At 31.9% G+C, this 23,249-nt stretch overlaps 4 protein-coding genes and 1 pseudogene across 5 annotated transcripts; 2 read left to right on the top strand and 3 right to left on the bottom strand.

Moving 5' to 3' along the window:
• Nucleotides 1-588: 588 nt before the first annotated feature.
• Rme-8 (receptor mediated endocytosis 8) lies at nt 589-13,307 on the bottom strand. Of its 2 annotated transcripts, none has more exons than XM_070643466.1 (12): nt 13,162-13,307; nt 12,578-12,799; nt 12,216-12,501; nt 11,385-12,136; nt 7,649-11,017; nt 6,996-7,163; nt 3,329-4,480; nt 3,027-3,231; nt 1,983-2,641; nt 1,728-1,850; nt 1,303-1,561; nt 589-1,236 (listed from the first exon to the last, which is right to left on the bottom strand). In XM_070643466.1, exons 2-12 carry the CDS (start codon nt 12,776-12,778, stop codon nt 1,112-1,114), a joined length of 7,299 nt encoding a protein of 2,432 aa, XP_070499567.1. In that variant the 5' UTR covers nt 12,779-12,799; nt 13,162-13,307; the 3' UTR covers nt 589-1,111. The 2 variants fall into 2 exon arrangements, with proteins under 2 accessions (XP_070499567.1, XP_070499568.1); XM_070643467.1 differs by having other exon boundaries at nt 11,433-12,136.
• Nucleotides 13,308-13,904: 597 nt separating this feature from the next.
• On the top strand, nt 13,905-17,612 carry LOC139092850 (uncharacterized). Its single transcript, XM_070643398.1, has 5 exons — nt 13,905-14,041; nt 16,546-16,709; nt 16,831-17,236; nt 17,300-17,374; nt 17,432-17,612. The coding sequence occupies exons 2-5, from the start codon at nt 16,556-16,558 to the stop codon at nt 17,601-17,603; spliced, it is 807 nt and encodes a 268-aa protein (XP_070499499.1). The 5' UTR covers nt 13,905-14,041; nt 16,546-16,555; the 3' UTR covers nt 17,604-17,612.
• On the bottom strand, nt 15,141-15,515 carry LOC139092786 (NADH dehydrogenase [ubiquinone] 1 beta subcomplex subunit 7 pseudogene; annotated as a pseudogene).
• A 227-nt stretch (nt 17,613-17,839) lies between the features above and the next one.
• Rint1 (RAD50 interactor 1) lies at nt 17,840-20,270 on the bottom strand. Its single transcript, XM_070643461.1, has 2 exons — nt 20,069-20,270; nt 17,840-20,009 (listed from the first exon to the last, which is right to left on the bottom strand). Exons 1-2 carry the CDS (start codon nt 20,192-20,194, stop codon nt 17,898-17,900), a joined length of 2,238 nt encoding a protein of 745 aa, XP_070499562.1. The 5' UTR covers nt 20,195-20,270; the 3' UTR covers nt 17,840-17,897.
• A 68-nt stretch (nt 20,271-20,338) lies between these two features.
• On the top strand, nt 20,339-21,887 carry Alg10 (alpha-1,2-glucosyltransferase Alg10). Its single transcript, XM_070643462.1, has 3 exons — nt 20,339-20,523; nt 20,581-21,178; nt 21,237-21,887. The coding sequence occupies exons 1-3, from the start codon at nt 20,368-20,370 to the stop codon at nt 21,827-21,829; spliced, it is 1,347 nt and encodes a 448-aa protein (XP_070499563.1). The 5' UTR covers nt 20,339-20,367; the 3' UTR covers nt 21,830-21,887.
• The last annotated feature ends 1,362 nt before the right edge of the window (nt 21,888-23,249 follow it).

Raw genomic sequence — 23,249 nt, 5'->3', positions numbered from 1 at the left:
CAAATGAAAAAAATTCTAATCTTCTTGAAAATCTCAAAAGTCGTCATTTGAAGTCGCTAACATCGAAAATATGTGTATATAAATTATAATTGAAAAAAGAGAATATCAAATTACCTGAAGAAAATATAACAAGTTTTTAACATAAAATAAAAATCGCTCAATTTATTAATTTTTCATATCTTTTATTCAAAAAAGAGACAATATTTTGATAATATGTTTTTTTTTATGGTGTATGTATAGTAGCAATTTTGTATCACATACTGTAGAATGAAAATTATTAATCATAATAACATATAATTTTTTTCCAGCTGTAATATATAGGTAATTAAATTTTTAAATACGAGTTTTATAGTTTTCATTTTAATAAGCAAAAAACTTAAAGTTAAAACTGAATATTTTTCGTGTACATCATGAAATGGTTGTTTTCTGATGATATCACGCCTCACTAAAAAATATACAAACTGTTTATAATAATCATGTCTTCCTGTACGACTGACTCTGATGTATATTTTATTTAAATATTTCGCTATAATTTTCATACTTTTTTTTTGCGTGTCAATTTAAAAGATTTTTATTATTTTTTTAAACTTTTTCATTTCTCTAAACTCAGACTCACTGTGTATGTGTAATGATAATGTGTAAGGATGATGTGGATGAGTAGTACGTAATTTTAATTTAATTGCATTAATTTTTATTACGAATTCTTTTAGGTATAACTCTTAATTTCTGTGGCCTTTTTTTCTCTTTCTGATGGATATCCATTAAATTACGCATTTTGGGAAAGCAAATTGGGCTATTTTTGAAGCTTTTTGCATGATTGAATTGAGTTAATGAACGAAAAGTTCATTTCATTTTAGTTCTATGAATTTCAAAAAACCGTTTAAATTTTGATTTTTAAAAAACCGTTACGAATTTGAAATTCAAAATTTTGATAATTTTCAAAAAGAAGAAAAGTTACTGGCAAAGCCATCAAAAATGCGCTCATGGCTACTGCTGGATACGTCTTAAAATTTATTACGTGTTGATTTTTTTTGTTCAAATCATCAAAAAATTCCTTTTAATAAAAAAAAAGCCTTCAAGCACTTTTCATGCTCAAGTGTGAGAAATTTTATTATGGTTCTTCCGTTGGATAACCAGTAACATCGTCTCGATCTATCGGTGGCGGTGTCATGACAACTTCAATCTTTTTACTCGGGGCTTGTGTCAAATAACCGGCAATTGTGTTGGATGTTCCCGCTGTGTAAACAATAAAAAATTCTCGTCACATATTCATTGATTGATTAATTATAGCTTTATGCTTACCCGTTAACATTCCACGTTTATGTGTATCCATTATGAACAAGTCATGATTTTGATCCTTAAATTCCGCCCAAATAGGATCCGAATTTAAAATGTGCAAAACTTGGTCGCCATAATTTAGATTCTGAGCCATTGTTTTCAATGCTGACACAATCTGTGCAATAACTGTTGCAGGATTATTGGTCAAATTTGCACGGGATTTGAGTAAATTGAGTAAATATTGTATCAACATGCATTCCAACGATTGACGAACTAAAGAATCCTGTCATAACGAAAAAATAATAGAATTAGTCAGCACAACCCGTTCACACAACATGACAATTATCGTTTCATGCAGGATAAAAAAAATAACAAGTAGTTTGAGGATAGACGCAGAGGGAAAGGCAAGAATATGAGCATCGAGGTTGTTGTTTTTTTTCTGTACTTACATGTTGACATTTAAATAATCTCGTTAACGTCTCACAGCATGTTGCAATCAAGTCTTTCTCATTCTCCATGCATTTTTTAAGCGACAAAATGCATTCCGTTTGAGCTATTGCAGCTACACAAACCTGCGAATGAGTGAACACAAATGAATTAAAAAGAGTAAATAGAAGCATAGATGAAGACAGATGAAAATTATTCATAATTTGTCATCCTTTTCACCTTCCTAATTCATCCACAGATAGACATGAGTTATTTACCTCTGATAAAGCCAACTGATGAATTACGGGTAATGTACTTTTTGGCTGAACAATAAGTTGTCTAAATAATTTGGGAATATGTCCGAGAACAGGAACTGCATCAGCTAAATGTGGTGATGTATTTAAAAGTCCAACAAGTGCAGACGTTGATGTATCTAAAATTTCCTTTGACGTGCCTGGTCGTGTAGCACTCTCGACTATAAAGTCCAAAAGATCTGATAAGAATTGACGTGGTTTGCGCAATGTCCAGCCAGGATTTGATGCATAAAGACGAAGATAAACGCCGGAAACGACAAGTTCATTTGTTGTGATTTCTTGAAGCATGTCTGGATCTTTCCACTGATATTCTGGACTTGTTTGTTGTTTCTGTGAGAAATCTTCGGCTGTTCTTCTTACAATTTGCGAGACACGATTACGTACTTTTTCATTCCATATTAATTCCGGGTGTTCATGTTCACTCTCAAACATTTGAACAGCAATCGATGAAGAATCAATCATGGCATCAAGAAAAACTGCCGGCAGAAACTTTTGTACCGTAATTCGGATTTTTGGACCACTTAATTTATCAGCCGTCATCTTTGCTAATAATTCGGCACTTGTTTCACGAATCTGCCCGTTATTTGAATTGCAAAATTGATCAAGAAGGTAGATAACGACGCCTGTTTTTTTTAATTTTTTAGTATAGATACAGAAGAGATATAAAATAAATTTAATATGTGTGAGAGTTTAAATATTTAAATGAGCAATAATAATAATGAAATAAAAAGATGTATAATTACTTTATGCTAATTTAAATTATTCAAGCGTTGAGGTGGTCATTAAGGATGGACAAAAAAGCTTTTTCAACTGACCGACAATTTGAAATGCATTAGATTTAATTTGATTTCAAGTTTAAAATTTAACGGTCATAAAATATTTGAAAATTTAACAAGGCAGAAAAGTGGCTTGAAAAATTAAATTTGAAAATAACGGTCAAAATAGACAGACAGACAAAATGCAGACATTAGCATTTTAGGAATATGCTCATAAAATAGAATAAATTACCTTTAGAGTGAGCCTCCTTCACTAATTGCGGAGCATTCGTTAATCCCGATAGTGTATCTAGTACTCGTTGCTTTTGGAAATCATCATCCTTCATTATTCGCAAGAATTGTCCCAAAATTTCACACGCTGATATTTCTGTTACACATTCCTTATTTCTTGACAGCAATGAGATTACCTCCAATGCCAATGTCTTGATTGTTTGATTCTATTATAAATAATTAATTAAATATGTTAATTTTTTTAGCAAAAGATGAAATGAGACGAGATGAAATGGAAATTGACTGATATGAAAATTAGCATACCTGCTCCTTAATATTCGTATTTAGCAATCCAAATAAGATATCAAAATTCCCAATGCACTGTAACTCGACATTCGGATTGAGCTTTATCACAGAAATGAGCGAATTTAATGTCATTATGAGATGTTCCACAAACTTTTGATCACTCGCGAAATCATAATTAATTTTGGATGTTCCATTTTCGTTCTTTTCCAATTGATGCTTAATCTTTGATCGATTATAGTCATTGAGGATGTTGTCAATATTCTTTTGACTATTTTGATTCGGCTGTTGATTATTTTTAACGGGCGTTGGAATCAATGGCTTTGGTAACTGTCCGGGCAGCAATTTTTGTGGACTTGTCTGATTAAATGGCTGTTGATTATTTATGATTTTCTTGCCATTTAAATACATGTGAGCTTGTTTCAAATATTCCAATAAATCGAGCACAAACATCTTTGGATTTTGTATAGGAAATGTGGGCATCTCATTATAAATGCGAATATAAACACCGCCAATTTTAAGCTCGTCACGGGTTGCATCATAAATGAATTTTGATATTGTATTATAAATATCAGTTATGTCTGCATATTGCTCTTTCGAGCTGTTCTGACGTTGATGCTCGAGAAAATCTAATAATTGTGTTCGTGTTCCATTATCCCAAATCAAATACGGATTACGTGTATTTTGGGTCAATATTTTTAAAACTTCATGTTCAGCTTCGATGGCAAGCTTATTTGAAATGAATGGAGTTAAAAGGATATCTAAAATACTCTTGACAACAATATTCTTTGCTGTTCCACTAACAGTGTATTTACTAAAGCTCTTTGATACAGTCTTGCCATTCTCATTTTCACTTGCAACATCCTCACCTGGTGATGGTGGATTTTCAATCTTACCAGCCACTATTAAACTCTGATTATTTGCTAAAATATTCGAAGCATTTGATGTATACAAGTTAGATGCTTGCTGTGTTGTACCAACATATTCTGTCTTGCCCTGTATCTCCTTTGGACGTTCTGTCATTGTTATTGTTGGTGTTGTTGATGATGATGATGTCTCAGATGACTCGGTTGGTTCTTCAATTTCCTTTTCTTCCGCTTTAAATACCACATTATATCCAGAAAGTGCCACACATGCAATCACAGAAGATTTTGCAAGATTATTCGCAACTTGCTGCAGGGAATTGAAGAAAGAATGAAAAATTGTTGAAAAAAAATATAATTTTATATGAGGAGAAATTGTTAAAAAGCATTAGTGCCACAACTTTCAGCAGCACCGTAAGTTTCTCATTTTTCATTCACAGAAGTTTTTCACTGAACTGAACAGAACAGAATATATAGAGACATGAGAAAAAATTTCCTTTTCTTATTCAAAACTTTTTTAGTTTCCATTTTCATGAGTAAGGAAAAACTTGCAAACTTCATTGTATGAAAATAAAGTGAATGACTGGATCCTAGAAACTACTTTAGACATGTTAGTGACCATGAGGGGCGACAGCGCATTTAATATACATTCACGGTGATAGAATTATTGAAGGACAATATTGAGCATTCATAAATTGTAATTAATGAATAATTATCACATTGATTAATAGGTAGGCGGCACTTGAAAATAACAGTTTAAAAATAACTGTCAAAAAATATTTGAAAAATAACTGTTTAGAATTTTTTGAATTGAATAAATCGATTTGAAATGAAAATTTCCGTTAAAAAGTCTAAATTTTAGAATGAAGCTAAAGCTACTTTACACTTTAAATTACAGTCTAAGACAGACAAATGATGCATTTAATGCACTTGAGAACTTGCAGGAAACCGACACGACAAGAGTTTAAATATTTTTTAGTTTCAAATGATTCATGTATTGTTCATGTTATCACATGACATCAAATGTGGATACATATAAGTAAGAAGGAGCAATAAGGATAGAGAAATCATCAACATAAACCCCACGATGATATTTCATGTGATTGTAAAGTAATAAACATAATATTAAGAAAATATTTCAAATTCATGTGAGTACAATAGAGCTACAGCTACACAACCATACATCCATCCATCTATCCAATAGAATGTAAGGAAATGAAATGTGGTATGATGCAGCATAAAAAAGGCAACTCTTAATGTGATAATATTAAAAAGTGGAATTTTTATATGTCATCCAACAACCCAAAAAAGAAAGAGATGAATCAATGAGGTAGTTTCTCTTTCATCGTCTTCTCGGAACTTATTCATCCTTGATGTAATAATGGAAAAGAATGAAGAAATCTCGGTGACGATGAAAATGCTTGATCACATAGAGTAATTTCATCAAGACTCTTTTCTTAAGAATAAATTGGACAACAATGCAGCAATTCATGAATAAAATCTTAAATTTCGAGTGGAATTAAAATATCAGAAATAGTTTTCGTAACATTAACCAATAAAGCATGATTACGGGAGATTTTCATTTTCATAAGAATTCTATATATCTCTTTTCATTTGACAGACAATAAAATATGGAATTATCATTTCTCCATGAACAGACTTGTGATGTGTGAGATGACATTTGTATGCTATACGAGGATTTTTTGTCTAATTTAATGAGAATGTTGATTATGTGCTTAAAGGTCATGGCATTCAAGCTGACTGGGAATTCTTAAATTTTATTTGGGGATTTTTAAAAAATGAAGAATCACATCATTGGATACGAATAACTCCAAAATTTAAACAAGATTTAGGTTAATCCGAGGATTAAATTAAACCTGGTTTAAATAAATCCGAGGATTGAAATGCTAAGTTAATTTAGACGTCAACCATCAAAATGATCAGTGGTAGACAACTTTTTATTTTTTGTTGTACAGATTGATGTTAGGTCTACCCAAACCGCACACAGCATATGGTTCGAGACATATCTTTGTGGCAAGTCAGTCAAAACCCCACAAGACATATGGCTCGTGGCATTTTCAGACCTTTTTGGCGACACACTAATGTGCCGCGACTCACAAGTTGTCCATCACCGATATAGATGACATGCAACTTATTCTTTAAACTGATAAATGCCATTTCTTAGTCGAATTCACAAGAAAAAGTCACAAAGTCACTTAAACGACAATCATCACATCTCGTGCTTAATCAAGCCCTCTTAAATGTATTTTTAATCACATAAATTACTTAAGCAGTTTCCGGATGAATGCATCTAATAATAATATTCGTCTTTAATTCAAGCATTAATTAATTTATGACACTCGAATTGAATTAAATGTAAATTAGAAATTCTTGGAAATTTCAACAAAAATTTTCATTAATAATGGACAGTAAGCATGTATATCATGTTGGAATTATACAAATTGAAATGGTTGATTCAATTATTCTTTTTACTTCTTTCATGTCATCAAACTCATTGTTATTCGGTAAAAGAATGAATATTATAAATTAAAGGCTATAATAATATATGCTGGTGAGCAAATGCACAGCATAGCCATTTCTCCAATTTGTTAATGAGAATCAATTTACTTAAACTTGAACTTGGGTTCGAAAGTCATTTTTCGTCTTGTGTACAGACTGTCTATATATATTCTTTCATTACCGCCCCTTAATGAGTAATCTATGTAAATAGACTAAGAGTTTCCCCTTATCAAAAAATTAATTGAAATTTATGCGCCGGGTTAATCTAGTAGGCTTTAATTTTAATGTGTGTCCATCCACTTTACCTGCTTATTACTTTTCTCCTCAATTTCCACACCGCTTTCCTCAAGAGTATAATCATATTCAAACATAAAGAGTAGTATCGACCAAAGAACACCGTTCCGGATGAGATCACATTGCAGCTGGTAGTTATTTGCAGCAAGACTCGTGACCAAATTAATGGATAGAGGGTGCTGTAAAAGAATAAAAAATAAAGAAGAAATGAGAATAATAATAATAATAATAATAATCATAATCGTAAAGAAATATATGCTGCATAAGTCTTTCAAGCGACAATATTACCGTCGACTGATTGCTATGTAAATAAGTACAATTAAAAAACGATATAAACTGTCTGTGTTGTCTATGATAGATAGACATTCATAAAGTTTCACGCAAGGAAGTGGGTCCATAAATATTCGTCATGCTTCGATAAATTAAATAACAGCAACAATAATGGAAATTGAATTGATGAAGGGAAAGGGGAGATATGATAGATATGAAAGGTAAGTAGTGAAATATGTAGAACAATAAATTTTATAATTAGACAGATATGTCAAAAAAATGAAAGGAACGAGTAATAGGATAGGAAGGAGTAAGGAAAAAAAAAAACAAATATGGATTTATAATCCAAGATTGCACGCATAGCTTCACATCATCATCATCATCATCAACATACCTTAAAATACACAATACGACAAACATCGACAATCAGTTCCGGCAGCTCAATAATTTTCTCCTTGCATTTCTCGAACGTACACGCAACTTCAAAACATTTTGTGACATTTGATATAATTTGGTAATGTAAATCCGTTGGACTTGAATCTAAACTCATGATTGAGACACATCTTGAGTATGCATCAAGTAATGCATCTAATCCGCCTTCTCGTCTCAACTCTTCAGCATTAAGTGACGAACAATGAACCGTATGATAGCACAATTCTGATGCAGCATTCAATAATGGAACAGCTTTTGAGAATAGCTGTTCATCTTTTGTTTCGAGTTTTATTGTTGCAATTAATTGTGAATATCCAGCATATTTGTATGGTTTCAACTCTCGTGCATAACGATCGAATAGAATACTTTGCGTTTTAAGTATGAGGAATATATTGTGTGGATTTGGACCGTCTGTTGTCCATGATGTTCGTGAACATAAAAATTCATAAGCTTGATTAACGCGCATAAAAATGTCTTTGCCTTTTGGATTCTTATCAGGATGATATTGTTGAGCAAGACGATAATAACTTTTACGTATTAAAGCTTCATCCGGCTGTGGATTTTTGTCTAAATCAATACCGAGATTTTCATATGCTTGCTTTACAGTCATTTGTGGCGGTTTCTTTTCTACTTCTTTTCGCCATGCATCGAGTGTATGCTTCAGCAATAAAACAGGATTCTGAATTGGCCAATTCGGAAACTTTTGAGTATCACACAAGTGTCGTAGATAGTAGATATGGCAGAAAAGTTCTCGCTCAAGTTGTGGATAGCTAATAACGGGAATTGCCAAGTATGGATATCTTGCCATTGTATGTCCCTTTAAGCGTGGTATAAAGTCACCAATATGTGCTGAAATTTTTTCAATTAACATCCGTCTCATTTCAGAACTCCAGATGACTTCGGGCGTATCGAATTCACCGAGAAATATTTCAGCAAACTTTTCAGCTGAGTAATTCTCCAAGAAGCATACCATGGCTTCGGGCAACATTTGACCTAATATACTGCGATGCATTATGTCTGATGTTGAAGAGTCATCACTGCGAAATGCTTGCTTCATATGAGTCATCTTGAGAAATTTCACAATGGGAAGTATATTATTGCCCGTGTACATTAGCATGAAATAAAATACTCCAGTTAGATATACTTTTGTTATTTCAGGATTATCGCACATAATTTGACATAAAAGTGATGCTACACGCTCAACGAGTCGTGGATCATGTGTTAAGCATACTTGAACAATATGGGGCAAACAAATGAATTCAGAGAGTCGTCGAGATATTCTCGGTCCAGGAACTAATACAGCTTCGCCATCACGTGCACGACTTGGAAAGAAACTTGTACATTTTATAAGAATTTCTAGTATTTCAGTCGCCAAATCAATCTCATTTAATAAAGGTTGCCCTTTTGCCATTAAGCACCATTTTAATTGTGGAATTTGTTGCAATGATCTCCATCCATCCATACCAATTGCCCATAAACGTGTTCGAGGTGTTATAATTCCTTTACTGTAGAGTGATTTTATATCTGAAAAGGTCACAGGTCCACACCTTTCTGGCTTTTCATTTTCTTTGTCCTTTTCAATATTATAATACCAATCCTTCTCCTCAACAATCTTCATGTCACCACAATCAATTACATTTGTCTTCGTATTAGGAACAACATTTCCCTTATGTAAATGCGATAATGTAATAAGGTCAATTAAGCAACTTATATAATCCAACAGAGGACGGCAATTTGCTTTATGTGACACTAGACATTTTATAAAGCCTATCAATGCATCTCGTAATGATGGCGATAATGTTTTATCCAACATTAATAGAATGTATGTTATATCACTAAAATATCCTATCTCTTCATGATACTTTTGATAAACTTTAGCTAACGCCTGCAATGCAACTATTGTCATTTGATCATCATTTACACGATTTCGGGCGAGAACTTTACGATAAATTGCATTAAACAATTCTATTGGATTCTTAATTAAATTATGTGGCCAATCTTCATTCTCAAGTAACATTCTAATGTAAAAATCTCCAATTCTTATCTCATCAGCTAAACAATTATATTTTACTTCAAACTCTTCAAAATTCCATGCAACAAGCATATTGCCTGATAAATCTTTATCTGTTTGAAATTGTCTTAATTCATTTTCCAATGCACTTCTTAACTCTTCTCTTGTCTTATGATTCCAAATTAAATTAGGCATATTGTGATTCTTATGGAACTGATAGAAGAATAATGGCAAATTGAATACACCATCACCTTTCTTCTTTCGTTGACGACGATTTCTCAAAACAATTGGACGATTTTGAAGTTTCTGTTGTTGTTGAAGTTTTTCAATATCAAACAAGGACATACCCCAATGCTTAATACCTTCCAAATGTTTCTCAATCAGATAATTTAATCGGATGTTTTTACCACTGGAATGTTGTGATGCTAACTTAAGATTATCACGGAAATTAACTTTATCCGATTCTTCGGCCTCTTTTGGAACAGCATCTTTAGACTCGAGAAACATTAATAAACCTTGAGGGAAAATTCGAGCAAGTAATGCTAATGCATCATCATTCTCATTCACCCATAAATTAATCAATTGTTTTGATATTTGTCGATGAGTCGCCATCGTGGAATCATTTGAAGGCGTATATAATGCAATAAGTAAATGTCTGCATAATGCAGCCTCGTCTAGTGCCAGTATTTGCATTTGTTTTGCAACTGCTACATCTCCCTCTTCAATTAATGCTTTCATTATTAAACCAGCTCCTTTGACAATTGCCAACGATGGATGTTGATATAATTTGTAGACAAATCGTCCTCGTGATGCAACCATTTCTAGAAGTATGTCAAATTGTTTACCTTCGGTCGTCTCAGAGTAAGGAACACATAGACCAAATGTAAGAAAATCAAGCATAGCTGATATGACTAAAGCACCACTTCCAAGTGTTATATGCTGTGTCCACATATCTAATAAACTCTCTAAAAACTGTTTTGATTGCAACAATGATGATTTGTTCAACTGCTCCTGCTTCAAATCATAATCAGAATGCATTGAATGCATAAGGGAATTAACCATGTCAATGGCAGCATACGTAACAGCCAAGTCATTTCTTTTTAAAGAATTTACTGCTTTTGTTCCCATCGATTCACGGAAGCCTGTCAAGTTTGTAAAGGCCGCAAAACCGACTTTACTCGCTAATAATCGTCTCAATACATGAAAGCTCGATTCCAATTCTAAATTCGTTAATTGCAGTGCATTTGGGTCTGTGTCCTTTGCCGAAAGTGCTTGCAAAGCAGCCGTGATTAATCTTTCTTTATTTTCAGCAAATAATGTCTGAAATGAAAAAGAAAATTGATATTAATGCTGTTTATTTATGAATGTATTACTATAGCGCATTTTTGCACAGTAATTTTCATAATAAATTATAACGACTTTCCAAAATTTAAATGAACCGAAATGAAATGAAGTGATGAATTACTGAATGAAATGATATTTTTCTTTTACAAGCCTTTCTCATACACCGGCTTATAAAGAAAAAAAGATTAGTTATTCTGCATGATCTAATTTTCACAGCTCAATAAAGATAGATCAGTCAGAATTATGATAGACTGACAGTCTATCTCTCATGTGAAACGAATATGAGTATGTAGCAAAAATGCACCAGCCACAGTAAAATAAGTAAATAAAAATATTATATTACAGAAAATGTTCTATAAACAAATTTGAGTACGAAATGAAAAGTACTAACATCTTGAGACACAGAATAATTTAATCCACTATACGGAATGTTGGCGTTAAATCGATCCATGACTTCTGCGCGTTTTATTGGATATTGATAAAAGTTCATGACGTATTTTAATAAATTTGCTTCAGTCTCTTCATCAACTGATGTATGTAATGGAACCACACGCTTGCTACGTTCAGAATTTGCCGATCGTACATGAACATCCATATTTCCTGAGCTTCTGACCGCATCAAGAAGAGTTGCAAGCAGTGAGTCTCGATCATTTGTTGAATAAGTCCGAATGTCACCATTTTTATACTCAATTCCAAACACTTGAATGTTTGTGGAACTACGAGTTAATGCAAAAATTTCTTTTAATGGTCTTAACGTGCAAATGTTGTAAGTTTGTGGATCTCGTTCAAGTAAAGTAGTTTCAGTCAAACATAAGAATCTTTTTGGTGGCTCGATATGACGCGGTGATATTTTTCTCACAGTAAATTCGGACAATGACGTTTGATGTAAATCACTCTGAAATTCGCCAAAACGTTCACGCTCGAATTGATTTAAAGTAATTTGAGTAGGAAGAACTTTGATGTCTAGTGCCAAAAACTGATTACTTTGTTGGACAATATTCTGTATAATTTCATGATGATTAAGTGCCATGAATAAATGTAATCTACTATGACCACCATACGCTAGAACAATTCCACCTTCTACATCTTGAATGCCTGTGCATGTGTGAAATGCATAAAAAAAATCAATAAATAACATTGTTTCATACATGCATAAATTATAAATTATGTATACCTATAATACCGTCGATATCTTTATAATTGTAGCTAGCGAAAATTGTATTTGTCGCTGGATCTAATTGATCTAAGGAACATGGAGTGACTTCGAGAGTAACTGGCAATTTAACGCCGGACCAATGATGCTTTCTAGCATTAAATCTCTGTCCATGACGTGGACGTTCAGCAAATTCTTTATGGAACTTTAACATAGCAGTAAGAACATCATTCCGAAATTCTGATGAGAATCTAATTGTTTCAATTTTCTTCTCCTTTTTCAGCGTAATAATGAACTCGTTGGAATTCTACAAAGAGAATTAAACAAATTAATAATAGTAATCGCATTCAGTCATATGAATCATAAAAGAAAGATCAACTTACACTTCCATTTTTGTTTGGAGCAACGCTTATCACATCCTGATAAGGCCATCTATTCGTCAATTCGAATTTGTCAGGATTATAAGTTGCGATTCCTTGACTACCAATCGTTAAAATTCTCTTGTACTTTCCTTTCCAAGCTGAATGTTTAGTAACTAGAAAGCTTTCAAGTTCGACATTTTCATGTAGTTTGGCAGATGCCATTATTTATCATTGCGTGGAATTCTAAAATCAGTTTTTACAGTACAGCACATCACACAGTATAAATGAAAAGGAAAAAAAAGACAACAACAATTTCATTAGTAAATATAATCTGACCCTTTCAGCTTCTCTTCTCTTTGTTTATTGGCTCAAAATTATCAATTAGATTTTATTAAAATAGAAAGTAAATTCTAATCCACAAAAATCACATTAAATAATGATAATGAAAAATGAGTCATTTGATGTGAAAAATTCACTTTTGACAGATCAATTTCTGTAACTTAATTGCCCGTATTTTTAATACATCAATTTATTGTGAAATTGTCGTCTCATCTTTCTATTTTCACTGTATTACGATAGTTAAATGCACAAACAATTATAATTACCTAGTATTATTGAAAAATCGGACCTATTTAATAGGAAAATTGATGATTTTTACAAATTTTCAATTCTTATGTTTTGCTTTCTTCAAATAATACAATCAGATTTTTAGGGGGATTAATGCACACTGTAACAACTTCACAAAACGTTTATAAAACTCACTTAATTCTACTTCTTCTGAATTAAACAATGGTTATTTTAATGCACTTTAATTAGGTCTATTAATAAGATTATTTAATTCTTCTTAAATTGCACAATAATTCACAACTTTATCAACAATTAATTTCATAGTTTCGACTCCCTCAAAATAAATTCAAAAATACTTTGTAACGGTTATTCTGTTATTTGCAACGTGATTGCTGCAAAGTAGAATAAAAAAAGTTAATTAAATAAAATGTTATTAAGAGCTGTTAATGTTAAATACAAACATGCATATCTTGGACGTTTGCATATAATTCGTTTCCATTTCTATTGCATTTCTTTTTCTCATTTTGTTATTTCCCCACAAATGTGTCGGCGCTCTCTTTTTGCGTAAAATTGCAAATCGCTGTACATTTTTCCTCAGTATTACTCTTGATTTCGAGGTGATAAGAATTGAATTTAAGTCATAGGAGGAAGAATAATAATAATTAAGCTTAGAGAAGAAAGAAATACACAATAATAAAAATATGTAAATTACAATTAATAGTTTAAGTATAGGAAGTCAACACAAAGTGCTATAAAGTTCTACTAGTTCCAAAAAAAAATAATTGTTAATTAATTAAGTATTTCATGTCACTTACTGTTAACTAATTACTCAAACTAATCTCAATACATCAATCACCTTTCAAAACAAATCATCAGCCGAAGTATTCGAAAAACTCTTATACATTATTGGCTATATAGGTAAGACGTTCGGGAATATTAACCACATTAATACCTTTGCATGATTGCAACAAAATTCTTAATTCCGCTTCAAAGTGCAGAGAAGAAGTTAATTAAATTAAGGCATAGTTTAAGATGCATGTATCAAAATTTATGTCGTACGCAACTGTTGAAAGTGAATCTTGTCATGAACATGTGATGATTTCTAATAATATGACCAATATGCAGGTAAATTGCTGTAACGACAGTTGATAATGATCATATGTGCATGTGATCATGTATTTATGAAGTAATGACGTACTTATAACATTTGGAAGACGACACACACGAGATTTGAATGAGAAAGTGATTAGTTAGTGAAATGCAGCAGTTATTAATTGATACATTAGCTAATGGTGCACGCTATATGCACTTATTGGAATTCAATGATACATTCTTATTATTCAAAATAATTTCAAACAGATGAAAGAACCTGTTTGTGCATAAATAGAACACACAGCATTGATACACAAAACCTTAAAAGATTCTCTTTCAAATACCGGTGCTGCACATGAATGCAAGCGGTAAAAATTTTACTTTTTATTTTTGTGTATTAGCTATTTGCTTCTATTTTGTTATGATATGCTATCATTAATAATTCCTTTTGGTGCTGTGCTGCTTCTTAGTGATAAATGCAACAGGTTTTTCTTCTTCTTTTCTCTTCTGACCAGATCTAATGGAGATTTTCTGTCTGTCTGGTAAACTAGAATATATTGAAAGTGAAATTTACAGCACAAGTGATTAACCTGTGTGGTGCATTAAGAATTCTATCATCATAATATGCATGCACGTTTAATTTCACTGCAAACATTTTCACACCGTATTTTTAAGGAGTATCCAAAAAACTAATCACTTTTTATGCAATTTCTATTTCAATTAATATAATGTGAAATGTCCTTTGAATACCAATAAGCTGCGCGATGAAATTGATTGAAATTATTACAGTGATCAATGACTTAATTTATATTCCATACGAATAGTTTATTATAAAGAAAGTAATGTCGCCAAATTTGTATAAAATCGACACTATTCACAAAATTTTTTTATTCGATGCTTCCAACTCGTTACATTCAAAAACTGTTCATATAGCACCTTCCTTCTCTTTTCGCTTCCTGATTTTTTCTTTACGTGCCATTAATCGTCGTTCACGTTCGTATTCCTTCATTCTCAAGATCCAGTCTTCATATTCACAGTTCATATATTCGTGCTTCTCAGGAGCACATTTCCATGACCATGGCCACACTTCCTTCCTACATTGCATTAATTTAAGTGCTAGATGAGCACAGTAATCACGATGTTCGTGAGGTAATTTAGCAGAAATCATTTCCTCTTCTGTTGCTATCATTTCTCTCGGTTTTCTTCCATTTTTAAAGCCAAATAAAGGATCGAATTGTGACTCCTGGTTTGGACTTGGTGTTACTTCAGGTTTGACTGCTAGAATGATGCCGTTTCCCATTGTTAAGTTGGTAATTTAATTAAATTTTTATTGGTGTTTTCACTAATTTTTTAAGAGATTCGTTCAGTAGTCCAAAGTTCACTTCAGTTCAGTTCATTTTTTTATTGAAGATTCAAATTTAAAATGACCGTTAATAAGTGAATATTTATCACATATCGTATAAAAATTTTCAAGGCGTGCGGTAGGTCAAGGATGATAATTCCAATCAAATCTCTTTTGCATATCTTAGTTCCGATAAAAATAGGTGTGTAATTTACGACTTAGTTGTCAATGAATGTGTGATTTTAATTCGGTCATTTTTACTTTTGGCACACTTTATCGCGACATGTACAATTTGTGCGCAATACTGATGATTGTAATTAGTTTTCTGCTGTAAATCCTATTCACAAAACGATTACCATGCTGTGAAGATGACTCTCGATTTCTAAGAAAAAAAACTCTTTAAACCAGAATTTTATGATCTAATGCATCTCATTTGGCTGCAATTCCCATGTGTCATTAAACAAGACTGGCTTTCACTATCAAGCAAGACGAGAATTCTTTTGAAATTAATTTGGGTTTGCGGAAATAAAGATGTCCTAACATGGACAATCTATCTTATCATACGAAGACAATAAACACATGTTTATTAACTTCTATATCTACGTACATCCATCACGTGTAAAATTACTGCTGATAATTGTTTTTCAATTCAGGTTGTGATGAATTACTCTTAATTTTATGTCCATAAGAATTCGGTCCATAAACTTTTCTCGCGTCCCCAAAAAACAATTGTTATTCATTAGCAACTTGATTAAATCTGCAGGCTGCAAGTCATGCACAGCACTCAAATTGCACACTTTTGAATGACAAAGAATTGGGTGCTGTAAACACAAATTCAGGACATTTGAAGTACTTTCAAGTACATTCACTTTTTATCGATTGATGGGTCAATTGAAACCAGTTCCATTCAATAAAGTCGCTTCTTTTTTATTATGGATGATTGATACTTAAAAATTAATTTTCGATTCTCCTTTGATTTAATTTCAAGTTCAACGACAATGAATGTGAAAATGATGTCAAGAAGTTATTACTTTCTCACGTGCTTCCTATTTTTCGTGGAAATTATTGCAACAGAAACGAGTCATGAAGATCCAAATAAGCCACATTCCAGACAAAAGAGGCTGATTTGGGTTACTGATGATGGTCGATTAGGTAAGGCAGGCGTTGGTGCTTTTCAAATCTACTTCGAGGATTAAAAATCCTTGGATTTAATTTTAATCTCAAGATTTATTTTTAATCCCAGAATTAATTTAATCTTACAAACTATTTTCAGCATTGCCACCAGGAACAACATTAATCATAGCACCAACATTATCAATGCCATTAATTAGATATCCTCCAGATGGATTTCATTCGAATATCTCAATATCAGTTCCATTAACGATTGATTTTGACAAGCTTGGATTAACAGACAATCAAAATCCTTTGGGGACATTAGGACCGTTATTAGCACGTAGCATGAGTCGGAGTATGAGTACAACAGCTGGCGAAGTACTTGCCGATTATGTCTATAAATATTTAAAACACAGACGGAAGCGTGACTTGGCAAATGACATCGAACCACCACAATTGCCATTTGAGCATGCCTTCCATGGTGGGGAACGAGCTATTTTGTATTCAGTCGTAGAAGATTTTCTTAGTAATTTTGGATTAGATGGAAGAGCTTGTGTGCTGAGAACGTAAGTTGATTATGCATGGTAATTGGGTTGATAATAATTTCTCTAATTTGATTGATAATACAGGATTTGTGAGATACATACATTCCGGTCGGTGAATCGATTCGGGCTGTTTGGGGAATTTATAAAGCTATTTTTCACGTAAGTGACTAACTCAATAAATCAAGACATCAATTAATAAATAAAATATTATCACAGAGCATCACTTTCTCCTTATTCTGAGCATCTTGAGGAGTATGTGGAAGCTGAGAAAACAGGAAAAGAAGTAAACGAGTGTCTTGGATATATCAAGAAATGTCCGAAGAGTATTTTTAAAAGCTCAACGATGACCTCAATGACAATAGAGAAACAGTCTGGTCAAAAAATGTAAATTGTCATCCTTAGCAAGATGTATAGATGTAACGGTTAAAATAATATTCAAAAAATAACGGTCAAAAATTATTTAAAAGTGTAAAAAATTTGAAAAATAACCGTTAACTAGTAATTTACCGTGCATGTGCACATCTGTATGTCATGATCCTAATTATTATCATTACCTATTTGTAAATAACCAAACCTAATTTATTTAATTAGCTGATAGACTATGTAAATAAAAAGACGAAAAAATTTATTTAAATTTGCCAAAATTAATATTTTATTTTTGACACAAGTAGGCTTAACAATTTTAAAGGCAAATATCAGTCCGCCTTTCCAGCACATCAACAGCCAGCGTAATTGGTAATGAAATAATTCCGACCTCCTTTAAGGCATCCTTCATCTTTTGTAGCTCTTCCGAACTTGTTGTTTTATTTCCAGCCTTTAATGTCTGATGAAGCAATAAAGCAGTTCCAAAAGGCAGCGATAAAAGAGTACAGGCATCAGATAAATTCTTAAATAAATATCCTGGTCTTCTGCTATATTGTCCAAATAATGGAATCAAATTCCTTGTAATGTCAAATTTAAATTGTGCAGCACCGCCATCAGAAAATTTCGTATTCATGATCATACTGTCGATAAAGTAATCATCAAGCTTCTTTGCTATTCGTCTTAATGTTGAATTAAATATTCTTGTTGATAATGCAGACTCCAAGTCATGTAAAACAGCAATTGTTACTTGAAATATTTCACCAGCACTTTGTGATATAATGAATGGCTCATTTGGATTCTGTTTTGGCATTGACACCCATGAATCATGTCGATATGTCATTGTTTTGGATTTAATATTGTCCACAAATTTTGATGATAACTGCTTAATTAATTTATTCTCCCAATGATCTAATTCACCAACAATTTTGTCAAAAACTGACGTAATTTCATCAGCATTTGGTCCTAAAAGTGCAGCATGTAGATGCAGGTAATGGACATTTTCACCCCATTCTCTTAAAACTGCTGTTACATAAAATATCGCATTTAATACATTGAGTGTGCTGACATATCCAGTATTATGAAGTTGCACTAAACGTCTTCGGAAGCTATCGATAAGATCTATTTGAAGTTTTAGGAATTGGAGCTGATGAGCAGGCTGTGGCAAAATGCAATATCGTTCCTTCATTGCTTCTAATAATCTAACAAATTGATCAGCACATTTTGGTATTTTTAGTTCCTCTAATTCAAGTTCCTGTTCAACAGTAATGGACATAGCTGATAATGGTGAAATAATGTGTGATGGACCAAAAGTATCAAGCATAGACCATGGATTATTCTCATCGCAAAATATTATATCCATTTTTTCGGAAGTAAATTTCTCTTCTAGTTGTAGCCATTTAACAAAGAATATAGGCTGAGTCAGGACATTGACAGCACTTGGAATATTATTTGGATATAAAAGCATAGTCTTTAAGTCCTGTTCAAATGATAAAATTTCGTCAATTAAATGAGCAAAAAGCTGTTCATCTAAGCTTATCTCCTCAATATCATTAATTAATTTCTCGATAGTCAGCTGTACTAAGCCACGAATGAACTCAAGCCTCACATTATCAGTTGCACAGGCTCGAGTTGCTGGTGCTTGAAAGATTTCGCCAACAAAATGATGATTATCCTTAGCCCAATTAAGGATTTGTGTAAAGAAATATTCAGGCTTATCTGGTCGATTTGTCTGTCGATTACTCATAAAATGATACTCAAAACGGATACGGAATGGTTTGATTAAAAGTTCAATTGGTGCTGGAATTGGTGGACATACAATTGATGGAGATAATTTCACATACATAAATCGATCATAGCCAGGCAGTTGAACGAGGAATAAATATTCAGCAAGAGTTGCAAGCTTATTAATAGCTTCCTTTGTTGGATTAAATGAATCAACTAAATGACCTAAATTTGGCCATTTAATGCTTTTGAGAATTGCTTCAAATTCACTTGACAATTTCTTCTTAATTACATCATGCCAATGAATTGCTATTTGTCTTGAATAAAACTTTAAATTTGGTGCATCAACATCCTGCAGACGTCCAATTACACTGTCTGACGATTCGGGTGATCCAGAAAGTGATAAAAATAAATTAACTATTTTCTGGTCATCTTTTGAGTTTATACACTTTGACAGCTCATGACTTATATCTTGAATGTCTTGTACGATTCGGAAATACTCAACAAGTCTCTCCAAATCAGTTATTTTCTCTAAATGACTGTGAATTTCTTCCTCAACTTTTCTGTACTTTTTCAAATGTTTTTCAATTTTCTCTTCATAAATCTGAATTTTCTCAAGCTTCACGTCTATTGTGTCTAATGCACTCTGTGATTCCGCCAGGACAAGTCGAAAATTTTCTGATTCATCACTCTCCACTTCAATATTGAGCTAGAACAATGAATAATTAATTAATTTATTTTAATATTTTTAGGAACTGAAAATTTTACCTTTTTTTCAATATTATTCAGCTGATCCACATATTTATTGACTAATTCCTTACTCCGTGGCAAATTTTCAACTTTACCTCCTAATTCTGCATTTAATTTAGCAATAACTCGCTCCTCAATGCCCATAATTAAATTAAAATAAAATTTCTAATAAAAAATGTTCCAACGTCATTCAAATTGACAGACAGACACAATTGTGAACAAAACAAAAGCAATTTCAAACCGGTCGCTAACAACAGTGTGACTGGGACTTAACATGAACAAGTTTTTTAAGAGTTCTAATTATTGATAATAATAAAATGGAAAGATCGTGGTTTAAGCATAGAATAATACTTATTTACACAATTATATCACTTGTTATTTTAAACAGCATCTATGGCGTATCCAAATCTGTAATTGACGAGCTATTCCATGTTGAACAAGGCTTAGATTATTGTTATGGATTTTTCCAAAAGGTAAGCACTGGAACTTGTTGAGCTGGCATTATTATAATATTTACTCAATTGTTTTAGTGGAATCCAAAAATAACGACACTTCCTGGATTGTATCTGTTGACTCTACTTACTCCAAGATGCTCATTATTCAATCTACGGATGATTCCGCTAATCTGCTCAATCATCAATTTTTACCTAATCTATGGCATACGATTAATGCTGATAGATGACAAAAATGATAGGGGAAGACTGAAAGTATTAATTGACACAATGTCATTGGCTGTACTACCACCATTGTATTTCTTCTCATTCGTCTATTATACGGATGTTCCATCAATGACTACAATTCTACTGACATTATACTTTTCATTGAAGGAAAAGTACCAAATATCTTCAATTTTTGGATTCTTCAGTGTTGTCATGCGACAGACGAATATCGTTTGGGTAGCTGGAATATTTGGAACGAATGTCATCAATGATATGATAAAAGAAGTCTATCCAAAATTGAAGCTCGAGGACTCAACGTTCTCACAATTTCTATTTTCCATTAAAACTCATTTGAAGGAACCAAGAAGGTTGTTAAAATTGATTCTACAGACAGTCAGGAAGTATTATGGATATATCTTGGTAGTCATTGCGTTCCTTGTCTTCCTTGTCAAAAATGGATCTATTGTTGGTAAGTTTAATTAGTTTCAATGTCTACTATGATTAATTTACAAAATTATCATTTTTAGTTGGCGACAAGACAGCACATCCAGCGACACTTCATCTTCCACAAGCACTTTACTTCTCACTATTTACCCTAATCTTTGGGTTCTCACTTTGGTTCCCAGAAGTCTGGACATTTATCAAGCAAGTTCGCAACAAGCGATTCATCATATCCATAATTCTAATAGCAATTTTGATGGCTGTAATAATTCGTTTCAACACAATTGTCCATCCATATTTATTGGCCGATAATCGTCATTATACTTTTTATGTTTGGAATCGTTTGCATGGCCGAAATGAGTACATGCGGTACTTATTAATTCCTGTTTATGTTTTTGGCATGAACGTGATTTGTAAATCATTACACGGATCGATTGGATTTAAGCTATTGTACATTATATCGACACTTCTAACATTCTGTCTTCAAGGACTTATAGAAGTAAGATACTTTTTAGTTCCATTTATAATATTAAGATTATTTAGAAAGGATGTCGTTAAAAAGTGGACATTTATTGAATTTTTAATTAATGTATTATTGAATTATGTGACCATAAAGATATTCCATACCATTGAAATTAAATGGCCTGATTTTGACGATCCACAGAGAATTATTTGGTAATAAAACGCAATTTTTGTATCTAGTTTTGGAATTAATAATAATTTTTTATTTCCACTTTCTTTTTGGTTGTGTTATTTAATTTATGCTCAGTTAAATATTTACATATAAAATGATGGATGCAGAAAGTCATGTAACATTGTTTTGTTCTGAAATTCTTAAGTTACAGGATAAAAATATTATGTTTAATAACTTTGTAATTTATTACTTTTTTTATATAAAAAAATTTCCTTGTTCTCATAAAAATTATTGTTAACGGTATGTCACAATTCGCCGATCGTACTTCCTTTCAATATTTTCTATTTTTTGCTTCATCGGAAACATTTTTTCACTTTTTTTTTATTAATTTTATTGTGCGAAAGTTTTATTTACAAGCTAAATAGTTTTTATGCCGGTTCTTGATTCTGTTTTTTTTGTATGCCCAACTATATATGAAAATCATTTTTCATCACATAGTGATTATTATTTGCAGCTATTAATGTGAAAAAGCCATTTATTTAGGAAAGCTGACTTCAAAGAAATTATTAAAATTTTAACGGTTTTTTCAATTTTAAAATCTTTGAACTGAACTGAAATGAACATTGTTGATCTACTGAACAATCAAGATATTATTAAAATTTTAACGGTTTTTTCAATTTTAAAATCTTTGAACTGAACTGAAATGAACATTGTTGATCTACTGAACAATCCAATTATTTTTGAAAAATTTTCAGTCGTTGAAAAAGCTTATTGAAGCCAACTTGCCTTAATTAATCATTATTTGTTGCATTAGATTAGTTCTATGTGGACAAAAAAAATTCATATTCACCAAAAAGGTGGATTTTCAAAATTTGCTCTAAATTTGTTTTAACATTGATTGAATATAATTTGTTTCTCACTTCAAGAATATGAATTATTTAACAAAATTGACAAAAAAACTGATCGCACATTAGGTATCTGCTTCCAATTTTGTGTAAAATTTCTTTAATCTCACAATTTTTCTTAATAAAATAACAATTTTTTCTTATTTTTCAAAAAATTTGGCTATAAATTTTCAATGCAAATCAATAAATTTTCGATAACTTTTGATTAATTTTAATTATTATTTTTTTTTTCGATTCTAAAAAGGATTTGAATGTGGAGATTAACATTTAACACTTCCTTCGGGATATTAAAAGCTTTTGATTTGCACAAATTTACGATATATCTAAAAGAGATATTTTTTTTCATAAAATATACGCCTTGTAAAAATATTCTTATATGTGCTGATTGAGTTAAGTGAAGTTTCATTTCATTTTTGGTCAGCTATTGAACTCAGGATATTACATTTTGAACGAGGAACACATATCTGGTTTATTATTAATTCTTTATCTATTTAATTTCTTTTATATACGTTAACGGCAATATTACGAATTATGTCTGGCATTTATGAATCTCATCATGT

This window comes from Chironomus tepperi, unplaced genomic scaffold (genome assembly GCF_022539635.2).
Source record: "Chironomus tepperi strain 1889 unplaced genomic scaffold, CSIRO-AGI_Ctep_v1 contig_309, whole genome shotgun sequence".
Classification (NCBI taxonomy): Eukaryota; Metazoa; Arthropoda; class Insecta; order Diptera; family Chironomidae; genus Chironomus; species Chironomus tepperi.
The sequence above is the reverse complement of the archived record's forward strand: the minus strand, read 5'-3'. Positions and strand labels throughout refer to the sequence as shown.

Coding starts and splice junctions, on each gene's coding strand:
- Rme-8 (XM_070643466.1), bottom strand. CDS start 12,778: ATGGCATCTGCCAAACTACATGAAAATGTCGAACTTGAAAGCTTTCTA. Junction 12,502..12,577: donor CTCCAAACAAAAATGGAAGT/GTAAGTTGATCT, acceptor TTCTCTTTGTAG/AATTCCAACGAGTTCATTAT. Junction 1,237..1,302: donor TAAACGTGGAATGTTAACGG/GTAAGCATAAAG, acceptor TTGTTTACACAG/CGGGAACATCCAACACAATT.
- LOC139092850 (XM_070643398.1), top strand. CDS start 16,556: ATGAATGTGAAAATGATGTCAAGAAGTTATTACTTTCTCACGTGCTTC. Junction 17,237..17,299: donor AGAGCTTGTGTGCTGAGAAC/GTAAGTTGATTA, acceptor TTGATAATACAG/GATTTGTGAGATACATACAT. Junction 17,375..17,431: donor TTTATAAAGCTATTTTTCAC/GTAAGTGACTAA, acceptor ATATTATCACAG/AGCATCACTTTCTCCTTATT.
- Rint1 (XM_070643461.1), bottom strand. CDS start 20,194: ATGGGCATTGAGGAGCGAGTTATTGCTAAATTAAATGCAGAATTAGGA. Junction 20,010..20,068: donor TGAATAATATTGAAAAAAAG/GTAAAATTTTCA, acceptor TCATTGTTCTAG/CTCAATATTGAAGTGGAGAG.
- Alg10 (XM_070643462.1), top strand. CDS start 20,368: ATGGAAAGATCGTGGTTTAAGCATAGAATAATACTTATTTACACAATT. Junction 20,524..20,580: donor GTTATGGATTTTTCCAAAAG/GTAAGCACTGGA, acceptor CAATTGTTTTAG/TGGAATCCAAAAATAACGAC. Junction 21,179..21,236: donor CAAAAATGGATCTATTGTTG/GTAAGTTTAATT, acceptor TATCATTTTTAG/TTGGCGACAAGACAGCACAT.